The 18,586-nt window shown below is 44.5% G+C and overlaps 1 protein-coding gene and 1 non-coding gene across 2 annotated transcripts; both read left to right on the forward strand.

Annotated features, from left to right (window-relative positions):
• Positions 1 to 202: 202 nt before the first annotated feature.
• On the forward strand, positions 203 to 16,540 carry LOC135919298 (platelet binding protein GspB-like). Its single transcript, XM_065453036.2, has 7 exons — positions 203 to 432; positions 3,444 to 3,643; positions 6,631 to 6,827; positions 7,654 to 7,866; positions 9,299 to 9,486; positions 10,699 to 11,593; positions 12,961 to 16,540. Exons 1-7 carry the CDS (start codon positions 356 to 358, stop codon positions 16,342 to 16,344), a joined length of 5,154 nt encoding a protein of 1,717 aa, XP_065309108.2. The 5' UTR covers positions 203 to 355; the 3' UTR covers positions 16,345 to 16,540.
• Positions 5,314 to 5,387, forward strand: TRNAI-AAU (transfer RNA isoleucine (anticodon AAU)). Its single transcript has one exon. It is a non-coding gene; the product is annotated as a tRNA-Ile (tRNA).
• Positions 16,541 to 18,586: the final 2,046 nt, after the last annotated feature.

The raw sequence follows: 18,586 nt of genomic DNA on the forward strand, positions 1-18,586 counted from the left end.
GCACAGACTGTGCCTTTCTGTGCATGCCAGCGGTTTTCTTGTTACTATTATTTCGTTTTTCTTTCTTATATATTGATTTTGTCAAACTTCCTCACGAGGGTTCTTTTTTTTAGATTTCACTAATTACCTTTCTGAATAGTTAGATCTTTTGGCCAATCCCTCATAGCGGGTACGAGCCACGCACAAAGGCAAACCGACCAAGCAAAGTGGACAACGAAGAAGCCGTACACCGGCTGCAGGGGGCGGCAGGGCGATGGCCCGCTGAGGCATTCGGCTTCTTTTACACTCGTCAAAATTGCCCGCCCGATGACCACCTGACAAGAAGAAGACACACAGCCGCGTCTCGTCGCACGAGATGTCAAAATTCTCGTCGCTTTCTTTTGGGGGCCACGGACCAACAGAAAACGCTCAGCTGCTGCAAGCCATGGAAAGGTACGTGAGGGCGGCGGCGTTTACGCGAGCGGCTCCTTTTCGTCTAACGAAGCGACTATGTAGCTACCATTCGCGTGAGCTCAGCGTCAAAAAAAGCTATTAGGCTATCCAACCTAAGTGTGAAAAAAAAAATAGTTTACTGCGGCATCATCATATCTAGCTCGCCGTAGGACCATCGAGCGATCGTTTTTAAAACGCTCCCAGAGGTGCTACAATGTTGTGCAAGGCAGTACAATAGATCTTAGGTCATCTGCGCTACAGAGTTGTAAACGTGATACTGCAATTGTTCTTTCTTCAATTCTACGTTTTTCAATATTCGTTTTTTTTTCTTTTGAATTGATGACCTAGATTTAAAAAAAAAGAAACTACATCCTAGCGCAGTCGGTGTATTTATTATTTTTCTTATAAGAAGAAGCTTTCGCTTGGGAGCTCGGGAAGTGCACGGGAACGTAGAAATCGTCTTTCTCGGCAACCACTGCACCGATTTAGATTAGGTTTGTTGCAATTAAAGGAAAGCGTTAAAATCTAGTCGCTGTAAACGAAGGTTTTGTATTCATGCCCTCGATGTTTTAGAAAAGATAGTTGAAAACTACAATTCTTTCTGAAAACTGAAATTTACAACTCCATAACTCGGCATGGAAAAAAAAAACAGTATCACAGTTCTGTAAGTTGCACCTTACAGCGGACAAAATTGGTGCTTTACACAGCGCTTTGAAATGTACCACTAATCTGTGAGTATAATTAATGCAGAACCCTCGTAAACACTTCAAGAATTTCGCGTAACTTGTCACTTCATGAGCGTATCACATTTGTCCACAAAACTTGTATTATCTAACGGATGCCGTTTACAGAACCATGACATATGTTTTTGGTGCTGAGTTACATATTTGTAAACTCCGTCCTTCTATATTTTTTAAGTTTACCGATGTCTAAAATTTTTTGCAAAACTATTTCTCAGCCTCTATCAAAATTCTTCCTACATATAGAATATAGTCACCAAAATTTAGCTTTCTAAAATGCTACATATTTAATTCAAATTTGTTGAACGGTTGTCTTATAGAACCATTTCTACATTCTGCATGCATTTGACTTGGCAAATCGCGGAGTTGGCCCCCAAGCTAGCTTTGTCTTAATTGCAACGAATATCAAATTTGGTGCACTTGATGCCAATCAAAACAACGTCTCCGTTCCCATGTATTTAGATGGGAGCTTAGACGTTTAACTGGGAGAAGTAACCATACGGGGTGATACGAGAGTTCCCTGAATTGGAATGAAATATGAGAGGGACAACCACTCCTCATGAGGAGTTTCTACCGCTCTTGTTTGCTAACAGGAGCTTAGATGTGTAAATGGGAGAAGTAACGATAGGGTGTGATACAAGAGCTCCCTGAATTGAAGTGAAATATGAGAGGGACAACCACTCCTCATGAGGAGTTTCTACCGGTCTTGTTCGCCAACACACTTAAAAATTGGCTGAAGGCTTAGCTTGGTTAAGCCTGGAAGATTGCGAAAGCAATACCCTTTGCTGCGCCTTGGTTCGGCTGATGGTGTGGACATGGTTGCCCTTTGTTAAACTTATGGCTATACATCATCCGACATAGCGCAAGGCAGCGCGCCGACCACTGCGAGGAGCCGAGCTGTAGCCCCATTTATCCTCCTAGCGTGACGTCACACCAGCGAGCGCCCTCTCTCGGTAGCGCCGCCGCAGCGGCGCGCAAGGCTTTGCCTCCACCATCGATGCCGCGAGCTGGGACCCCGTATCTCGGTCTGGCGTGACGTCACCCTGTCACGTGACGCGCAGCTGTGTAAGGAGGCGCCACGACCACCGACGGGCCGAAAGTGCGAGCAGTATTGCTTTCGCAATAAAAAAAGTTTGCATCCTTTTGGGGCTTATCTTGTCCCACAACGACAGTCGTCATCTGCCTTGTCCGCATTTCCTTTCTTTAACGCTGAGAGGCCGCGGTACTTCCATGTCACGAACGGCTTGCGCGTCATCAGTTTGATGCAGCATTCGCGACAGGAAAGTAGCGAGCGCCGAGTCTTCAAGGAAGGAAATGCAAGCAAGGCAGATGACGATTATCGTTGTGGGACAAGATAAGCCCCAGAGGGTGCAATCTTTTTCACGAGTGAGGAAAAGGTTTACACAGTCTTTGGGGCTTATCTTGTCCAGCAATGAAGTTCCAGCTATTTGCTTGCATTTCCATTAACGCTGCGCTCACGGTACTTTCCGGTCACGAAATTATGCACGTATCAGCGTGACATAGCGTTCCCGACAGCAAAGTAGCAAGCGCGAAGTGGTAAATAAGTGTATACGCTAGGTAAGAAGCCCCGAAGAGATTTATTTTTGTTAATGAGCACTTTAAAGCCAAAGGAGGTGCCAGAATTTTTCTGCTGGGGGTGCCAGAGAGGCATCCGGTAATACGGTATGTCGCTCTTAAAAAAAAAATGGCTGTGGCTTAGCTAAGGTTAAGCCCAGGATGCGAAGCATACTAGCCTTTATTTTAACGCGACAGCGTTAAGGAGCTCGTGTCGCAGAAAAGCCGGTGTCGTCGGCGTCGGCTCAGGCGTGCGGCGCTTGCTCAGGCGTACATTTCGTTGTCGCGCCGAACGCTGCGTTGCTCGACGCTCACCACGTCCGATGCGGGGGGCGACGCCGCGAGCGACGGCGCGAGTTGGAGCCCCGTTTCTCCTCTGTCGTGACGTCACGGTGTCACGTGGTATTGAAGGCGACACCGCCGCGCCTGAGGACCTGGGTTGAGCTCTCGTAATATGCTTCGCATAAAAAACAATAATAAATGGTCCCGAATCACTGAGTGATATTTCAAAGGCAGTACATGCTGCTGCAAGTCATCTGTGCATTACAGAGTCGTAAACTTGGCACTCCATGGTGGTAGATAAGTCTCAAAAGGTGTCGAACATTTTCGAGTGTGCATTCCGAAACCCATATATAGGCTGGTTGAAAAATAAAATTAGAAAGAAAAGGAAACGAAATGAGTCTGAACCGTTCGCAGCACCGTCGGAGGCGCCACGCGCTTCAACCGCTGGCTCTCTCAATCCATCAATCGGGGCGAGGACCAAGACCCGTGGAACGATTTCACGCAGCACCGGGCAAGCGACACGGGAGAAATCAAGATGGCGTTCGACAACGACTTCCACCTCACCGTCATACCGAACTTCCTTCACGACTCGGACGCTTACGTCGCTAATCTTGGTAAGTAACAGTACTTAACTGATCACGCAAGCCGGCTTTCCACGGCTTTGGTGCGACGGGCAGTTGTTGATGGATCGCGCGATGCAGTAAACTGCACGAAACGATGAATAATGCTTACCGATTAAGGTGCGAATGTTGAATGGATAGGTGAAACAATAACAAACTATCTCCACACACTGGCCTCCGGAAGTAGTTATTAATCGGACGGTGCAAAAAGTCCGCTTCCCATCAAGAGCTAAAAAATAGCAAGCTTTTGAACTGCCGCCACAAAAGTGGCTGGTAACTTCGGCTCTGCATGGCTCCAATTGGATTTTCAAATTATTCAAGCAACGCGACCAAACACGTTTACAAATGCAAGCAAATTTTGTTGAAACTTTTGAGAAAAGAGGCGAGCAGATTGATTTTACAATGGTAAATGAATAAATGTGTTGTGTCATCGGCGTCGGATATAGTTTAGCCGGTCGATCAGGAGAGGGCAGCATATGCTTCAGCTGTAGTAGAGTCGCCGAGTTGCTGATTTTCTTGCATGTTGCACATACATATCGATTTGTAGTAGTTTCAAGTGTTTTATATTATCTCACGTAGCAAGCAATTGACGTTTAGGATCTGCAAATATCATGACATAGTTACTTTAAGCTCCAGTTAACGTCGTGCAATGTCTGCGGCGTACAGCAAGGATTTTTGAGCGATGTCATTTAAACAAGCAAGCGAGCTTTCGCGCAACCAACGCACACTGGATAAATGTGGTGTAACCTCCATTAATATAATCAAAATACAGTAAAAGCTCGTTAATTCGAACCGCAAGGGGAAGCCGCTTCAGTTCGAATTAACGAAAGTTCGAACTAACGAAAGTGAAGGAGGGCAACAGTACACTGCGATTTGGAAGCAGTAGGGCATGTCAGAAATTTGGCGTGTCAGAAAGTGATGGCGTGTGCCGCGGGCACACGCCATCTTCAAGTCGAAGCTCTGGGTCCGACTGTGCCACACCACCGATGTCCACCGAAACGAACGTTAGCCGCGGCTTAACACCATCACAATGAATCGCGACGGCCGATACCTCCTAAGCTGAAAACAGAGGTGCACAACCGATGATGACTGCCGAGACAAAGACGCTGAACATGTGAAGGTGGCGAAGGCCCTGATTCGTTGGTTCTTGATTGCAAGCGCAGCTGCGACGTACTTGATTCGCCGTGTTTTGGAGCTTACCGTGACATCTCCGCACTAGCAGCTGTACAAGATTTGCAAAGCCTCAGAGATTCGCAACGGGCAAGAAGTCTCGGAGGTTACCTAGAACGGAGAGGCGGCAGCCGCGGCTGCCTTCTGGCTGACCCCGCGTCGGTTAGATTTTATTCCGATTTTGCCTTCTCTCGCCGTTCTCTCCGTTTCGGAGGCTATACAGCCTTGTGTGTAGGCAGTAGGCGCGTTTCTCTGGTCATGTGCCAGGCGAGCGTAGTTCGAATTATCCGTGAGGGAACCTTCTCGCGTTCGAATTAACGGACTTTTTTATACATAGACTTCTGTAGAGCTTGGCCGGACCAAATCGTACAGTTCGAATTATCCATAAATTCGAATTATTGAAGTTCGAATTAACGAGCTTTCACTGTAACAAAAAATGCCGGTATAGTTTTGCAAATACTACATATGCTTAATTTACATCGCCAGGTGAATGTGGCCTGCTAGCTCAGTCGGTTAGAGCGTCGTGCTAATAACGCGAAGGTCGTAGGTTCGATCCCTGCGCAGGCCATGTTCTTTTTTTTCCTTTATTAATTGTATGTTTCACGTAGACTTAGAAGTGGGACTGTTTAAGGTACTAAAGCCTCAATTATTGAGCATTAAATCCGCTGCTCAGCACCCATTTTCGAAGTGAAAGAAACTTCTGCAGTCTATCTGATGAAGTCACACATAAATATAACAAGGTGCTTCAAAAAACATTCCTCTTTATGTGTGTGTATATACATATATATATATATATATATATATATATATATATATATATATATATATATATATATATATATATATATATATATAAAGGAACGTTATTTTACCCAAATGAACAACACAATGTCTTTCTAACAGCCTTAGCAGGACTAAATTATTGCTGTAGTGATATAGTGCTCACCACAACGTTACCTATTTTATCACAACTATATGTATGTGTAAATATATGTTATATATTTTTATACTATTTTTGTTAACAATGTGCTTGATTATCATGCGAAAATAAGTGACTATAGATCTTTCAAAATAGCCACCACTGTCCCCGCAGAACCCCTCCCGAAAACAAATACCTACAAAGAACAAGTTTTGCACATTGCTATTGAACAATGGAGTGTGCTGCCAGGGACTTAGACCCAATAAAGTTCAATCAATTATATAATGACATGCCTAGCCATAATTCATCATCACTGTGCTGTCAATAAACTCATGCTCTTCATGCAGTACAAGAGCAATTTGTATGTCTAAAGCATGGCAAGTCGTCGTCTCACATCTAGACCATTAACAATTAGGAGACTATCATCGGTAACTACTTTCTGATAACTCAAAGAACTGTTCCCCTTGTGTAATCAGGATTTCAGTACGTTCTGTCCACTTGCCTATTTCAAACATGTTTAACCCAGCTAGTCCTTTTTCTGTCTTTTCTTTTTCTCTTGTTTTCTTGTCATATATATACACACATATATATATATATATATACATATATATATATATATATATATATGTATATATATATATATATATATATATATATATATATATATATATATATATATATATATATATATATATATATATATATATATATATATATATATATATATATACCGGTTAATTCTTATTGTGGTTTACCTATATATTTGCTCCCCAGCCCCGTTACGTTACCACAAGGACTATTTAAGGGTGATTGAATGACGACAAGCTAGATTTCTTAGCAAAGCACATCCACATATAGCTTCACAATATGCGATCTCGCTCTTTGTTTCTAGAGAACAAGCTGGAACGCCTTCAACAAGTCATGAGGAACCCAAGCCCAAAAGAAATGGTTGCAGCCATAGAACAAGCCAAAGCCTTGCGTATGAAGAATGCTGAAATGAACCCTGAAATGAATGCCAAGTCACTGGATGAGTCTGTGGAGGATGATGATGGAGGACTCCTGGCAGTGTTGCCAACTTTGATCTTTCCGGTTGGTATACCTTGCTTTATACACTGCTCACCGTAACAGGTAATCCAATAATTTTAGTAGAAACAGACTTGTTAAACATCTCCTGTGGTATATGTAATGAAATTTTGTCATATCGACTGGATTACACACGAAGAGGTCGTCACTATACTTGCAAGACAAATTGCAGAGTAAAAGCTTTCACAAATGTAACTTTGTAATTGCTGCCTGGCTTCAGTGTTCTTTTACTTTAAACCATCTCTTAACTCGTAAGTTCAACTCACCTGATCCAGTCCGCAGGTGGAGTGCAATGTATTTCACTATATCCTGGAATCAGGATGCGCAGATAGGCACTGGAATGCTTTTGAATCGCTTCATTGTACTAGGTTCGAGTGGAATCGGCAGTTGGGCCTGTTGTGTAAATCCAATTTTGGTAGTTTGTTTCTGAACCACCATGAACTTGGTGCATGCATTCAAGGTGACCTTTTTGCTGAAAAGCTGCCATGTTGCTACTACAACTGCCCAAAGATTTAAGCATAAATACTGTAAGTGTGACATTTTAAACTAAGGAATGAAAAGTCTTAGCCATGCTTAAAATTTAGAGTGCATGCAGACAGTGGCAAAGAGTGATGTGTGGTCAATGTTGGAGTTTAGTGTGGGGGGGTTAATTAGTAGAATCATAGAAATGATCGAGGCTTCATTTATTTGGTTGTCTGAGCCAGTGCCTGTGTTCAATAGTGCTAGCATGTCCAGCTGTGCTAATAGCTTCGTTGAAGTTGTGATGCCGCAAGGTCTCACGAGTCTGGCAGGAATGTCTTTGCTGATGTATGGAACACACGTCCAAGTGCAGATATCGAGAAGGTTCTTCCCAAGGCTGGCTTTGACAAGGGAGGAGGCCCACAACTTGCTCAAGTACGACCAGCTGCAAATGCACTACCAAGATGAAATGAACAACGCTGGACCTGTGGAGGCCGAGGCTTACGAAATCAAAGCCGACATGGCCTCGGATACCAGCTGGCAACAGCAGGAAAGAGACAGCAGCATTGAACAGCCTCTTGTTGTGGCAAGCCTTTTCAACATCTATCTTAATGTGCAGCACAACCCACCGTTAAAGGGAAATAGTCGAACCTCTCTATAAGAAAATTGTGTTAGACATGAAAGCAGCTTAGTTATATCCAATACTTGTTATAAGCATATATTCGTTACATGTTGATATTGGTGAAATAATTTTCGATTTACTTTGTTATACCAGATAATTCATTATACATGATATTGGTTATAACAATATATTTGTTACATGCTGATACCAGCGAAATACAAACGAAAAGGAAGATTGCAGGCATCAATTGGGTTTTCCTGTGTGGCTACATTTTTTATGATATGCTATATGAACATCGTTAAAACATGGAAATATGTCTGCAAATAGTTTCGAAAATTTAATTCCACGAAAGCAGTGATTATATAATGTCTATTGCTTTTTATGTTGTGAGATGCGCTTGTCATAAGTAAAAAAATGACAATTGCTCATGACAACCTGAAGTTGTCAATACAGTATTTTGTTATACTTGATAATGCATTACATACGATGTTCGTTATAAGCATATATATGTCTTGTGCAGAAACGTTAGTTTACTTTGCTATATCCGTTTTCGTTATATGGAGGTTCAGTCAATTCAGTATATAACAGCTCAGTTTTGACACTAAGGCCTTGGCAATATATTTTTACCAATGAAGTTCTACCTTACTCGTCACATATCAAGCACTCCTATAAAGTTAATGGTACTTCTAGTTATGTTGATTTCAATACCAATTAGGTGTTTTATTTAAGAGTATGTAATACTGTAAAATCTCTTGGGATTGCTGGTGTGGTGTAAAGTAACGGTTCTCAAAGATTTGGCAGTTATCAGCCACCATCTACTTACTTACAGGTTATTGGAGGATATTCTTTTTTAATATTTAAAGGTAAGAAGAAGCTTGCACGAACAACTAAAACACATTTTGTAGTAGCTTTCAGAGAGTCGATTATGCATCACAGCAAACAAACATGTAGCGTTACTGCCAAGCACTCATCTGCAGTCTGGAATCAAATAGAATTTGAGGCTTGAATCGAGGATGCTTATGTCAGGATCTGTTGAAGGCAGGTTGAAGCACCAAGTCTGCTTCAACATCAGCTTTCTTTCCTGTCTCGACCTGATCTGGATCAATATGAATGAAGATTCACATAGGCGATCCATCATGAGTACATTGTTGTATGTGCCGCTTGCTCTCATCTTAGAAAACGCAATGTTCATGGTGCAATTAATGAGCCCAACTTAACTCAGAAGCACATTTTAGTGTACCTTAAGCTCTAGCGTGCATGCGTGCAATTAGCCGACAAAAATCATATTATGGTGAGCGACAGCTTCACGAGGGCACACAACTTATGACTTTGGCTCGAGGCAAGCTAGTATTACGACTTCAGGCCTAAAATCGAGCTTTTTTATTTCAACTTCCAGTTTGAGAGTCCAGAAGCTAATGAACTTCAGATCCCCAAGAACTGGATCAACGAAAACATCCATGAGGAGATTCATCACAGCACCATCATCCTGCCCGAGGACCGGACAAATGCACGTGTAACTACGAATCGTTCGGCACTGTCCTTGTCAGCTAACACAAATGCGATACAAGAGGCGTCCACTATCACGTACGTGCCTTTCTGTTTGCCAGTTGCACAGAAACCGCCGCTGCCAGCATGCCACGTGCACTAGCTAGAATGATGGAAGGCATGCTACTGTGACGAAAGCTTAAGAATCTTGAAAGTGGGTCCACTGTAACTTTGGTTTCCATTATGTCGGTGACAGCGATGGCCATAGTTGGCATCGTGAAGTCATTATCGCATTGTTGGCAGGTTACCTTGCCGTCTTCAGCTGCACTCTAGTCACAAGGCAAAGAAAAGGAAATCTGTGTCCCCACACTTCAGACAACTGAAACATTTGCAATGCAAATCAGCTTTTATATATCATGGCATTCTGGGCCCTGATTCTTAAATTATGGGGTTTTACGTGCAAAAACCACTTTCTGATTATGATGCACGCCGTAGTGGAGGACTCCGTAAATTTCGACCACCTGGGTTTCTTTAACGTGCACCTAAATCTAAATACACGGGTGTTTTCGCATTTCACCCCCATCGAAATGCGGCCGCTGTGGCCGGGATTCGATCCCGCGACCTCATGCTCAGCAGCCCAACACCATAGCCACTGAGCAACTACGGTGGGTAATTCAGAATTCTCACATAGCCAACCTATGGGTGAAATTGTAAGCTCTATGCTGACTGACAAGAGACAGGAGTAGCATACACCATCAGTGTTTGTGAGAGCATAGCAAATAAGCAGCTTATTTAGCACTGCTGAACCTCGTTACAACAAAGTTAGATCCGACACAAAAATATTTTCGTTACATTTGATATTTGTTAAAAGCATGTATGACATGCTATTAATCAGCTGTAAAATTTGTGGATTTACTTCATTAAGCCCAATAATTCATTATAGCTGTGCTCGTCGTGTATCAAGGTTCGAATGCACCATGTCCAAAAAAGTGTTGCAAGACTTCTTTACAATTCAACAAAATTTCGGTTTTAACATTACAATGCAACACACAAGCTATAAGGGATGCCATAGTTGAGGCCTTCAGATTGATTTCGGCCAATCGGGTTTCCTTAAAAAGTGCTCAAAGCATGGTACACTAGTATTTTTGCATTTCCCTTCCTTGCAACGCAACTACCTACGCTGGGAATCGAACCCACAACCTTCTGTTCATCAGCAGAATGGTATGTAGCCACTGAGCTACCACAGTGGCTAGAGTATTCTCCATTTTCATATACAGATGTCTTTCCTTCCTTCTAATTTTTTTTTTTCAGATCTTTTACACCAACCAGGCGAAGTGAAGATGCCTTCTATCACTTTGCCTACATCAAGACTTCCATGACTTCCACCCAAGACAGTGTGAAGGCGGAGACTCCATCAGAACATCGCGCCTGTGTAGGCCAAGCAGCGTATGCTCGTTCAAACAGTATTTCAAAGACGATGTCATGCGACCAGAACCCGTTAACGTCGACCTGCAGCGCGGAGCTGCCGTACAAGCGACGCTTTTCATTTGTCCCGGAATGTGACACGTTGGTGGAAAGCAAGGTCTTGAGCAAGTCGTCTGCAAACGTCTCCGAGGTTGCTGCCAGGGACCAGGTTGTTCCGACAACAAAATCTTCACCTTCACTCAAGGTACCGAAAAACACTGAGGGCAACGACTTGTCAACAGCAGCACATGAAGAGCAGCCAGAGGAGATAGATGAGAACAGCAGCTGCAGACAAAGCAGAGATCTTGGACTGCAGGAAGCGGTATCCAGTGTCGAGAGCAAAGAGAGCAGTTCAGAGAGAATGGCATGTGAAGACAGCCCAGCGGGCATGAACAGTGCTCAGAACATGATCCTCCCAGAAGTGACCATGGCTTCTTCATCAACAAAGGAAAGCGATGACCAAGCGCAGTCTGTGCATGAAGATGACGAGAGAGTTGCAGTTGCGATGAGATGCAGTGGCCAGGGACTGCAGCTGACTGTTCCAGAAGGCACAGTTGCTTCTTCCTCAACACACGATAGCCTGGGTACAGGTATTGAAGGGCCTTGGCTTTTTGAGAAGGAATCGGACATGTCTCTTGGCAGGGAAGACGTCCTTCAGCACATGTCATCATTGGTGCGAGCCAGCATTGATGAAGAGGATGAACCACCAAGGATTGATGGAAATCAAGCCAGTCAACTGTCCGTAAGTAACGAGTCTGTAGTGGAAAATGATGCATGTGCTTGGCTACAAGCTTGAAATGAGTATGACCCCTAGTCACCTAGCTCATAATCTCAAGGCTGCCACAGGGGCTCAAATCAGCAGGGTTACACCTTATGCCCCATGTACGTGATTGATATAGGTTATGATAACGTGCAAGTAGGTAGCTATGCATGCACTTGCAGCAACATTGAACTTACTATTATTTATCGTATGTACTGCAATCTAGGCCAATCTCAACTGCAGGGCAATACTTTGTGGCTTGAAGCGCAAATAATGTTTCCACGAACGTAAGTCAACCCTGACAGAATGCATCAACAATATAAATATGAATAAGCAACGTCTGTTTAAACGACGTTTCTTGTTCAACTACTACTCATTTTTTCAAGTTTCTATGCTTCTTTGAACTTCCGTCTTGTTTAGAAATATGAATACAATTTTATTTTCTCGTGCAACACAAATCCTCTCGTAAGTCACATTTATGACTGCATGATGAGAGAAACTTTCTAAAGCCTGATTTTACTAGTTTTTACACATTTCTTTCTGCTTACTCATTGTTGTCCTGCGCACTCATAGTCATAGGCTCTGTTTGTACACACATGGTAGAGTGTAGCTGCTTTCTAATTGACAGGTACAGGCTTGTTCATGAAGGCTATTATGGAACTGGATTCTCAAATGCAAGCCGATCCCACTGTTTCATCTTTATCATAAGATATGTACATACTGGGGTTAATGAAAATTCTGAAACAGCTTCCCAGACAAGAATCTTGCCATGCTTATGTTTAAATCTTACATTACACTTTGATAATGTGGTTCCTCATTTTAACACTCTAAAATATTGTTTTCACTGTAAATAGTTTACCAGTGGCAAACTCCTGAACTAAAAAAAAATTTAGCCATACCAGAACACATTCTTGGCATAGTTGGTGTTTGTTAAAGGACATGATTGTCATAGAGAGGCATGTAGAGTAAACAAGAAAAGAAAAACACAAAATATGATTGTCATTCATGTTTCTAGTTCTGTATCTGTGTCTCTAGCAAAAGAATGTCATTTACCAGGCGTCTACGAGTGCTTCTTTCAGCTTTGTGAAAAGTGAAACTGCTGTATTAGCCCTTTTAATGTGTGTGCATTCGTATGTGAGCTGAAGCCCAACATTTGTCTCAGCTAATAGTACTCAAACAAGGAATGTTCATCAAACAAAGGCCACTTTTGATCACTTCAAGTCTCCATCTTCCTGTAAAGTATAGTGTACTAGAACATTGGTATTCTAGTACACTATACTTCTGGACCGCTCCAAGGGCTGAAACATCAGTAATGCTTTCAAAATCTTGCGCAACTTTTGGTATCGCAGGCAGCAGTCTACACGCAACTGTCTTCGACGTGCGGCTGCAGCGACAGAACACAAACCAAAGCAAGCGACGGGACGTCCGGCAATTTCACTGGCAACTACAGCGATCCGCACAGCAACCTTTTCGACGAAGAGTCCTTGATTAAGAGAGAAGAGGTCCAGGCACCAATCATCCGAATGTATGGCGCTTTTCCCCGCGACATCCACACTTCGTTACAGGGAAACCTACTCTCGTGGGCTCACCCGCGTGGAGCTGAACCAGCCCACAATCCTCGCGAAACAGTCAGCCCGAAGCTGGTTTCTCTGCCAGCGGTGAACTCAGACGCTGTGAAGAGAACGGGTGCCGTCACGCACCACGACAGCCTGCCGCTTGCCACAAAAGAGGACAAGCGCAGTGTGACAGCAATGTCTCGGCACTGCGCCACAACCGTTGACCACCTGTACAGTGACCACAGTCGGGCAGGTTTCAAGGTACCACTTTCCAAGGACATGAAATGCCGAGAGGTGTCTTCGACGAAATCGCAACGCTCCAAACAGCGCAGCTCTGCAAGCAGTCTGGCATCAGCGCCGAGTGCCACTGGGTCGCGGACTCAAGAGAGACCCACGCGATTGTCTTCAAGTAAGCTTTCCACATCGTCAGTGTTCAAAAACCGGCAGCGGTCTGTACACTGGTTTAAGACTATTGAAGACGTCGACAGTGATACTGTGGTCAAGGACTGTGACTACATGGTCCCTAGTCAGGTGAAAATGAAAGTGCCCGTGGAGAATAAAGAGGTGACAGTGGCCCCAAAGGTGAAAAGCAAGGCACTGGATGAACGAAGTGACTCTGATCGGAACGACGACAGCACTGTTGAGGAATGCTGCACGAAGTTCGCAACTCATGTCCTGGAGGAGGAAGTGATTGTGGCGGGCAAGGTCAACAGTTGCCTGGAATTCTTTGAAACCTCTTGCAGCAAGGAGGGAGGCTCTTTGCTAGACCAAGAGGACAAAATGGCTGCTGCTAAATATGAAGACAATGGTGTCGCTTACAAGAGTACGGCGTCTGCCGAGTCGCTCAAAGGACACCATGAACCGGCAAGAGGTCTGGTGATTGCAGAGGACTCGACAGCTGCTGGAAAAGATGGAGGAAGCACTACTGTCGATACTGCAGAGCTGTCAGAAGGAGTTGAAGTTCAAATCAAAATGGCAACTGCTCTAAAAGCTCTACACGATTCAATGACAGCAATTGAAGGTGAACACAAGACGGCTGCACTGAACTCTGATACAGAGTTGCCTGAAGTACTGAGTATGACAGCAAGCTCCCTGAACGATGAAAACAACTCGGTGGCTACTGTGGAAGGTGTTGGAAAGAATGCCGAGGCGCCTAGTGTGTCAGAACTTCCGAAGTCACTCGAAGTGCCTCCATGCCAAGCTTCTTTTGCAAGAAGTCGGGAACAGCTGGAAGCCATTGCGAACTTGCAGAGGGAATGCGCCACTGGCAAACTGCCAGAATTCTCCGGGACAGCAGAAGGAACCAGAAGTAAGCCAAACAGTTGTGACAAATCCACCGAGGTTTTCGAAAGCACAGGAAAGCAGAGTATGACAGCTCTGACTTCGGAACAAGAGCCAGTGGCTACTAAATCGGCAAGTCATGTTGTACCCACACCCAGAACATTTGCTGACGCACTGACACAGGCTACTCTTTCTCATGACCAGGCTGATCAGAGAGATGACGACGTGCAGGCCGAGAACAACACAGCAACCGGCTGCGATAAATGTGCACCAAAGCCTTTGCCAGAACAAGTGACAAAGGGAGCCGAAGGTGTGGCTACACAGGATGATTCTGGTGCATTGCTGAGAGATGCAAGAGAGTCTCAATTGCACAATAATAACTTGGACAACAAGCAACCTGCTGCATCGGAAAAGGACAAAAAGAAAACTGTGGAAGGAGAAGACAAGGAGAACGAGGATTCACCTGCCAACAGGGACACCACCATCTTGCAGTGCCACGAGCTTGCGGGTTCCAGTCAGTTTTCTACATTCTCGGCCTCCAACAAGGGCTCGCCGGCAGTACACAGGTCGCTCAACATGACGAGAACGCTGCGCATCACAACAACCAACCAGTTCAAACCGCTTAACCTGCGGCGCTCCATCACGGGCATACTCGGAAGTGACAGCAGCTTGATAGGAAGGCCACTGTCAATACAAAGCAGAGAAGTCGTGCTTCCGCGTGCTCCACAGCGCCCAGAAAAAAGTAAAAAACCATCAGTTGGCCTCAAGGGCATCGACTGTGCCCCCAGCAGCTTGTCCGGGAATTCCGGGTCCTGTAAAAATGTCAATTCAGTGAATAACACAGAGTCGTCAGCTTCTGAACTTCCAGCACGAAGGAGCCATTCCGTGGCCGAAGGTCACACAAGGGCGAATCTAGGAAGCTCTGCTACAAGATCTAAAGCACCACAAACTGTTGGTCCACATTCGGGTACAGCTCCAAGGCACACTCCAGATTTCATCAAGTCCCATGCAGACGAAACTCCCTCGGAGAGTAAAGAGAGCAAAGGCAGTGCGAAAACGAAACACAAAGCCAAAGATGAGAGGCGCTCACAAAGTCAGCTGCCTCTCAAGAAGCGCACATGCTGCCGTGCAGATCAGACTGCACAAATACCAAAAGGTCAAAAAATTCAAAATACCGATGCAGATGACGGATCTCTGCCAGCAGAGCATAAAGGAGAGGAGAAGAACGCAGTGGCGGTGAAAGTAAGCACAAATAATGCAGACAGCGAGGCCACCAAAGAAAGTGCTGCAGCGTGCCAGGACATGCCTAAAGCTCAAGCGACCACGAAACCAGGCGCAGTTCATGAAAGCGAGGACACAGACATTGGGAATCTCGAATGCTTATCGGAGAATGCTCTGGAAGACAGAACCATCTCCTTAGTTGCTGACTCTCGGTACAGCACCATCTATGGAGCTGAAATCAACCCTGTTCCCCTGATCTCTGCCATCCTGGGCGGCGACGTCAATGTAGAGAGCGTGAAACTCTGTCAGTCTGTAGCCTCGACTTGTGACTGCATCACTGCTCCCACAATCTCCAAGGACAATCCGCCACTGAACAAGAACATGACCGTGTCCACCACAACTCCAGGGGAGACCGTGTCCACCACAGCTTCAGAGGAGACTGTGTCCGTCATACAGGGACACAGTCCAGCGGCGACATCCAAGCACCGCTGGAAGAAGGGTGGCGAGAGAGACGTTGCTGCTGAGGTCAACAGTTCCGGAACGAGTTCAACGTCTGTTCGAGCAGAAGTTGACACTGTTGAAGAAAACACTCCCTCCATTCGATCACACTGTGATCTCAACATGAACGATGGTCATGCTGACAGTTGTCAGTCAGGAGGCAGTTATGGACTTTAATAAAGCAGCAAGCCATCCACCTGACGGACAGGTGAACAGCCTACAGGGTGCAGCTCTGTTAACTGTGCTCGAGTGAGAGGACTGAATTCAGCATCAACCGGATTCCATGGCATCCTGCACTGCTAGAACACAAAAATAACAAAAGCATCATGCCATACAGGTGGCCAATCTTTATAATAAAGCATTAAAAATATCAGCTGCTGTCAATTCAGTTAACACGCACCATGAACGTTGGGGACCCTAACAGCAAACACCGACTCATTACAGATACCCAGCTAAAGTACTGTTCTAGAAGGCCCACATTTCAGTTATGTCAAGAGATAACCTAATTACTAGAGATACCCTACCAGTACTCACGTACGGGGCAGAAACTTGGAGGCTTATGAAAAGGGTTCTACTTAAATTGAGGACGACGCAACGAGCTATGGAAAGAAGAATGATAGGTTTAACATTAAGGGATAAGAAAAAAGCAGATTGGGTGAAAGAACAAATGCGAGTTAATGACATCTTAGTTGAAATCAAGAAAGAGAAATGGGCATGGGCCGGACATGTGATGAGGAGGGAGGACAACCGATGGTCATTAAGGGTTACGGACTGGATTCCAAGGAAAGGGAAGCGTAGCAGGGGGCGGCAGAAAGGTAGGCGGGCGGATGAGATTAAGAAGTTTGCAGGGACAACATGGCCACAATTGGTACATGACCGGGGTAGTTGGAGAAGTATCAGAGAGGCCTTTGCCCTGCAGTGGGCGTAACCAGGCTGATGATGATGATGGACCTCATTTCAGATAAAATCGTAAAGAAAGGAGTTGCACAATTCTGCACCTCAAACTGCTCTCGACGAATGCGGCCTCTTGTGTAAGTGTGCTGTCAGTCTTTCTAGTTGTGCAGGGAGCTCAGCTGGACGCTACTACTTTATAATAAAGACGGGTCAGTTGCGATTCCCAAAAAATTACCTGTTAACACACTATGACCAATTTATATAGCGTCCGTTTAAAAAAATAAAATTGCGGAATTTTACGTTCCGAAACTGCACAGTGGTTTACGAGGCACACTGTAGTGGATGTCTCTAGAATAATCGTTTATAGATGTGTTGCAAACATATTTTCTTGCAGAGTTTCAGTGTTGAGTACAGAGTTTCTGGCTAAATGTCTTAGGCCAACAGTGAATGGCAAGCAGAAAATGCCATTTGTTCAATCAGAGCAGCAGCACAAGACAAGGAATAAGTTCGACACGCAACTCGCTTTCTTTTGAAAGCACAGTCAGGAAGGACAGGTTGATGCAAGATCCTTGGCTGCAGTGGTGCAACATAGGTAATGCAAAGCAGATGCAATGTACATTCACATATGGTGAGAACTGTCTGCACAAGTTCCACACAGAGCCATAGGTGGCTTGGGGTAAAGCTTGCTTCCAGTGTTCTGCCTGGGATTCCCTCCCGCACCCCCATTGCTGAAAAAGATTACACAAAATTCTTTTTCTTTACACTGACTAATCCGCTTATTCACAGTGTATTTTGCACCATTTAAATGGAAAATAAACATTTGCTTCGAGTATTTATATGTCTCATAAAGTGTTATTGGTAACTGTCTGGGGTTCTTTCGCATCTTGCCCTCATCAATATGCACCTTTGGGGGGGCAAGGAATAGAACCTGTGCAAGACCTTGTGCCAAGTACTAGTTTCATGGCTCTTGCCAGGCTAGAAAAAGATGATGAGACCCTACAGACTCCCATTCCTTAAACTCAACAACTGCGAACAGCGATTAAGAGCCACTGACTCCTTCACACATTTCAAGACTGTTGCATGTGCATGAATGCCGACCTGTATGTTGGTTAAATGTCAGAGCAGCAGTAGAAGAAAGTGCATTCACTTTCGTGCAGTTGTTGTTACTGAGCCATCGTGCCGTTGACCTCTTTGCTGTAACCAAATTCCTAGCTAGGAACTGTTCTCTGCAGCAAAATAGTAACTAATTTTTGCAGAAACATGTCCTTGCCACAGGTGTAGTTGCTGAACTAGGGGGTTACTTTTAATCTAAAATTAGCTGCAGTGGTTCAAAAATAGCAGAGATTGAAGATGATCCAAATAAAAAAAAGCTTCTGTGGGTCAAAGAAAGAAATGCAATCACTGGTGGCTTCGATACCATCGTAGTTTGAGGCAGAGTGCTGCACCAGCTTTGCAGCGTCAGAATATGTCCATTCCCTCAACATATGTAAGAAACAACAGGCGATCAGTCACATTTAAAGCAGTA

The sequence above is a fragment of the Dermacentor albipictus genome, chromosome 7 (assembly GCF_038994185.2).
Source record: "Dermacentor albipictus isolate Rhodes 1998 colony chromosome 7, USDA_Dalb.pri_finalv2, whole genome shotgun sequence".
Lineage (NCBI taxonomy): Eukaryota > Metazoa > Arthropoda > Arachnida > Ixodida > Ixodidae > Dermacentor > Dermacentor albipictus.

Excerpts from the sequence above, each read along its gene's own strand:
- LOC135919298 (XM_065453036.2), top strand. The coding sequence starts at position 356 with ATGTCAAAATTCTCGTCGCTTTCTTTTGGGGGCCACGGACCAACAGAA. Across the intron at positions 6,828-7,653 it reads TGCCAACTTTGATCTTTCCG|ATATCGAGAAGGTTCTTCCC; the intron begins GTTGGTATACCT and ends GTCCAAGTGCAG. Across the intron at positions 7,867-9,298 it reads TTGAACAGCCTCTTGTTGTG|TTTGAGAGTCCAGAAGCTAA; the intron begins GCAAGCCTTTTC and ends TTCAACTTCCAG.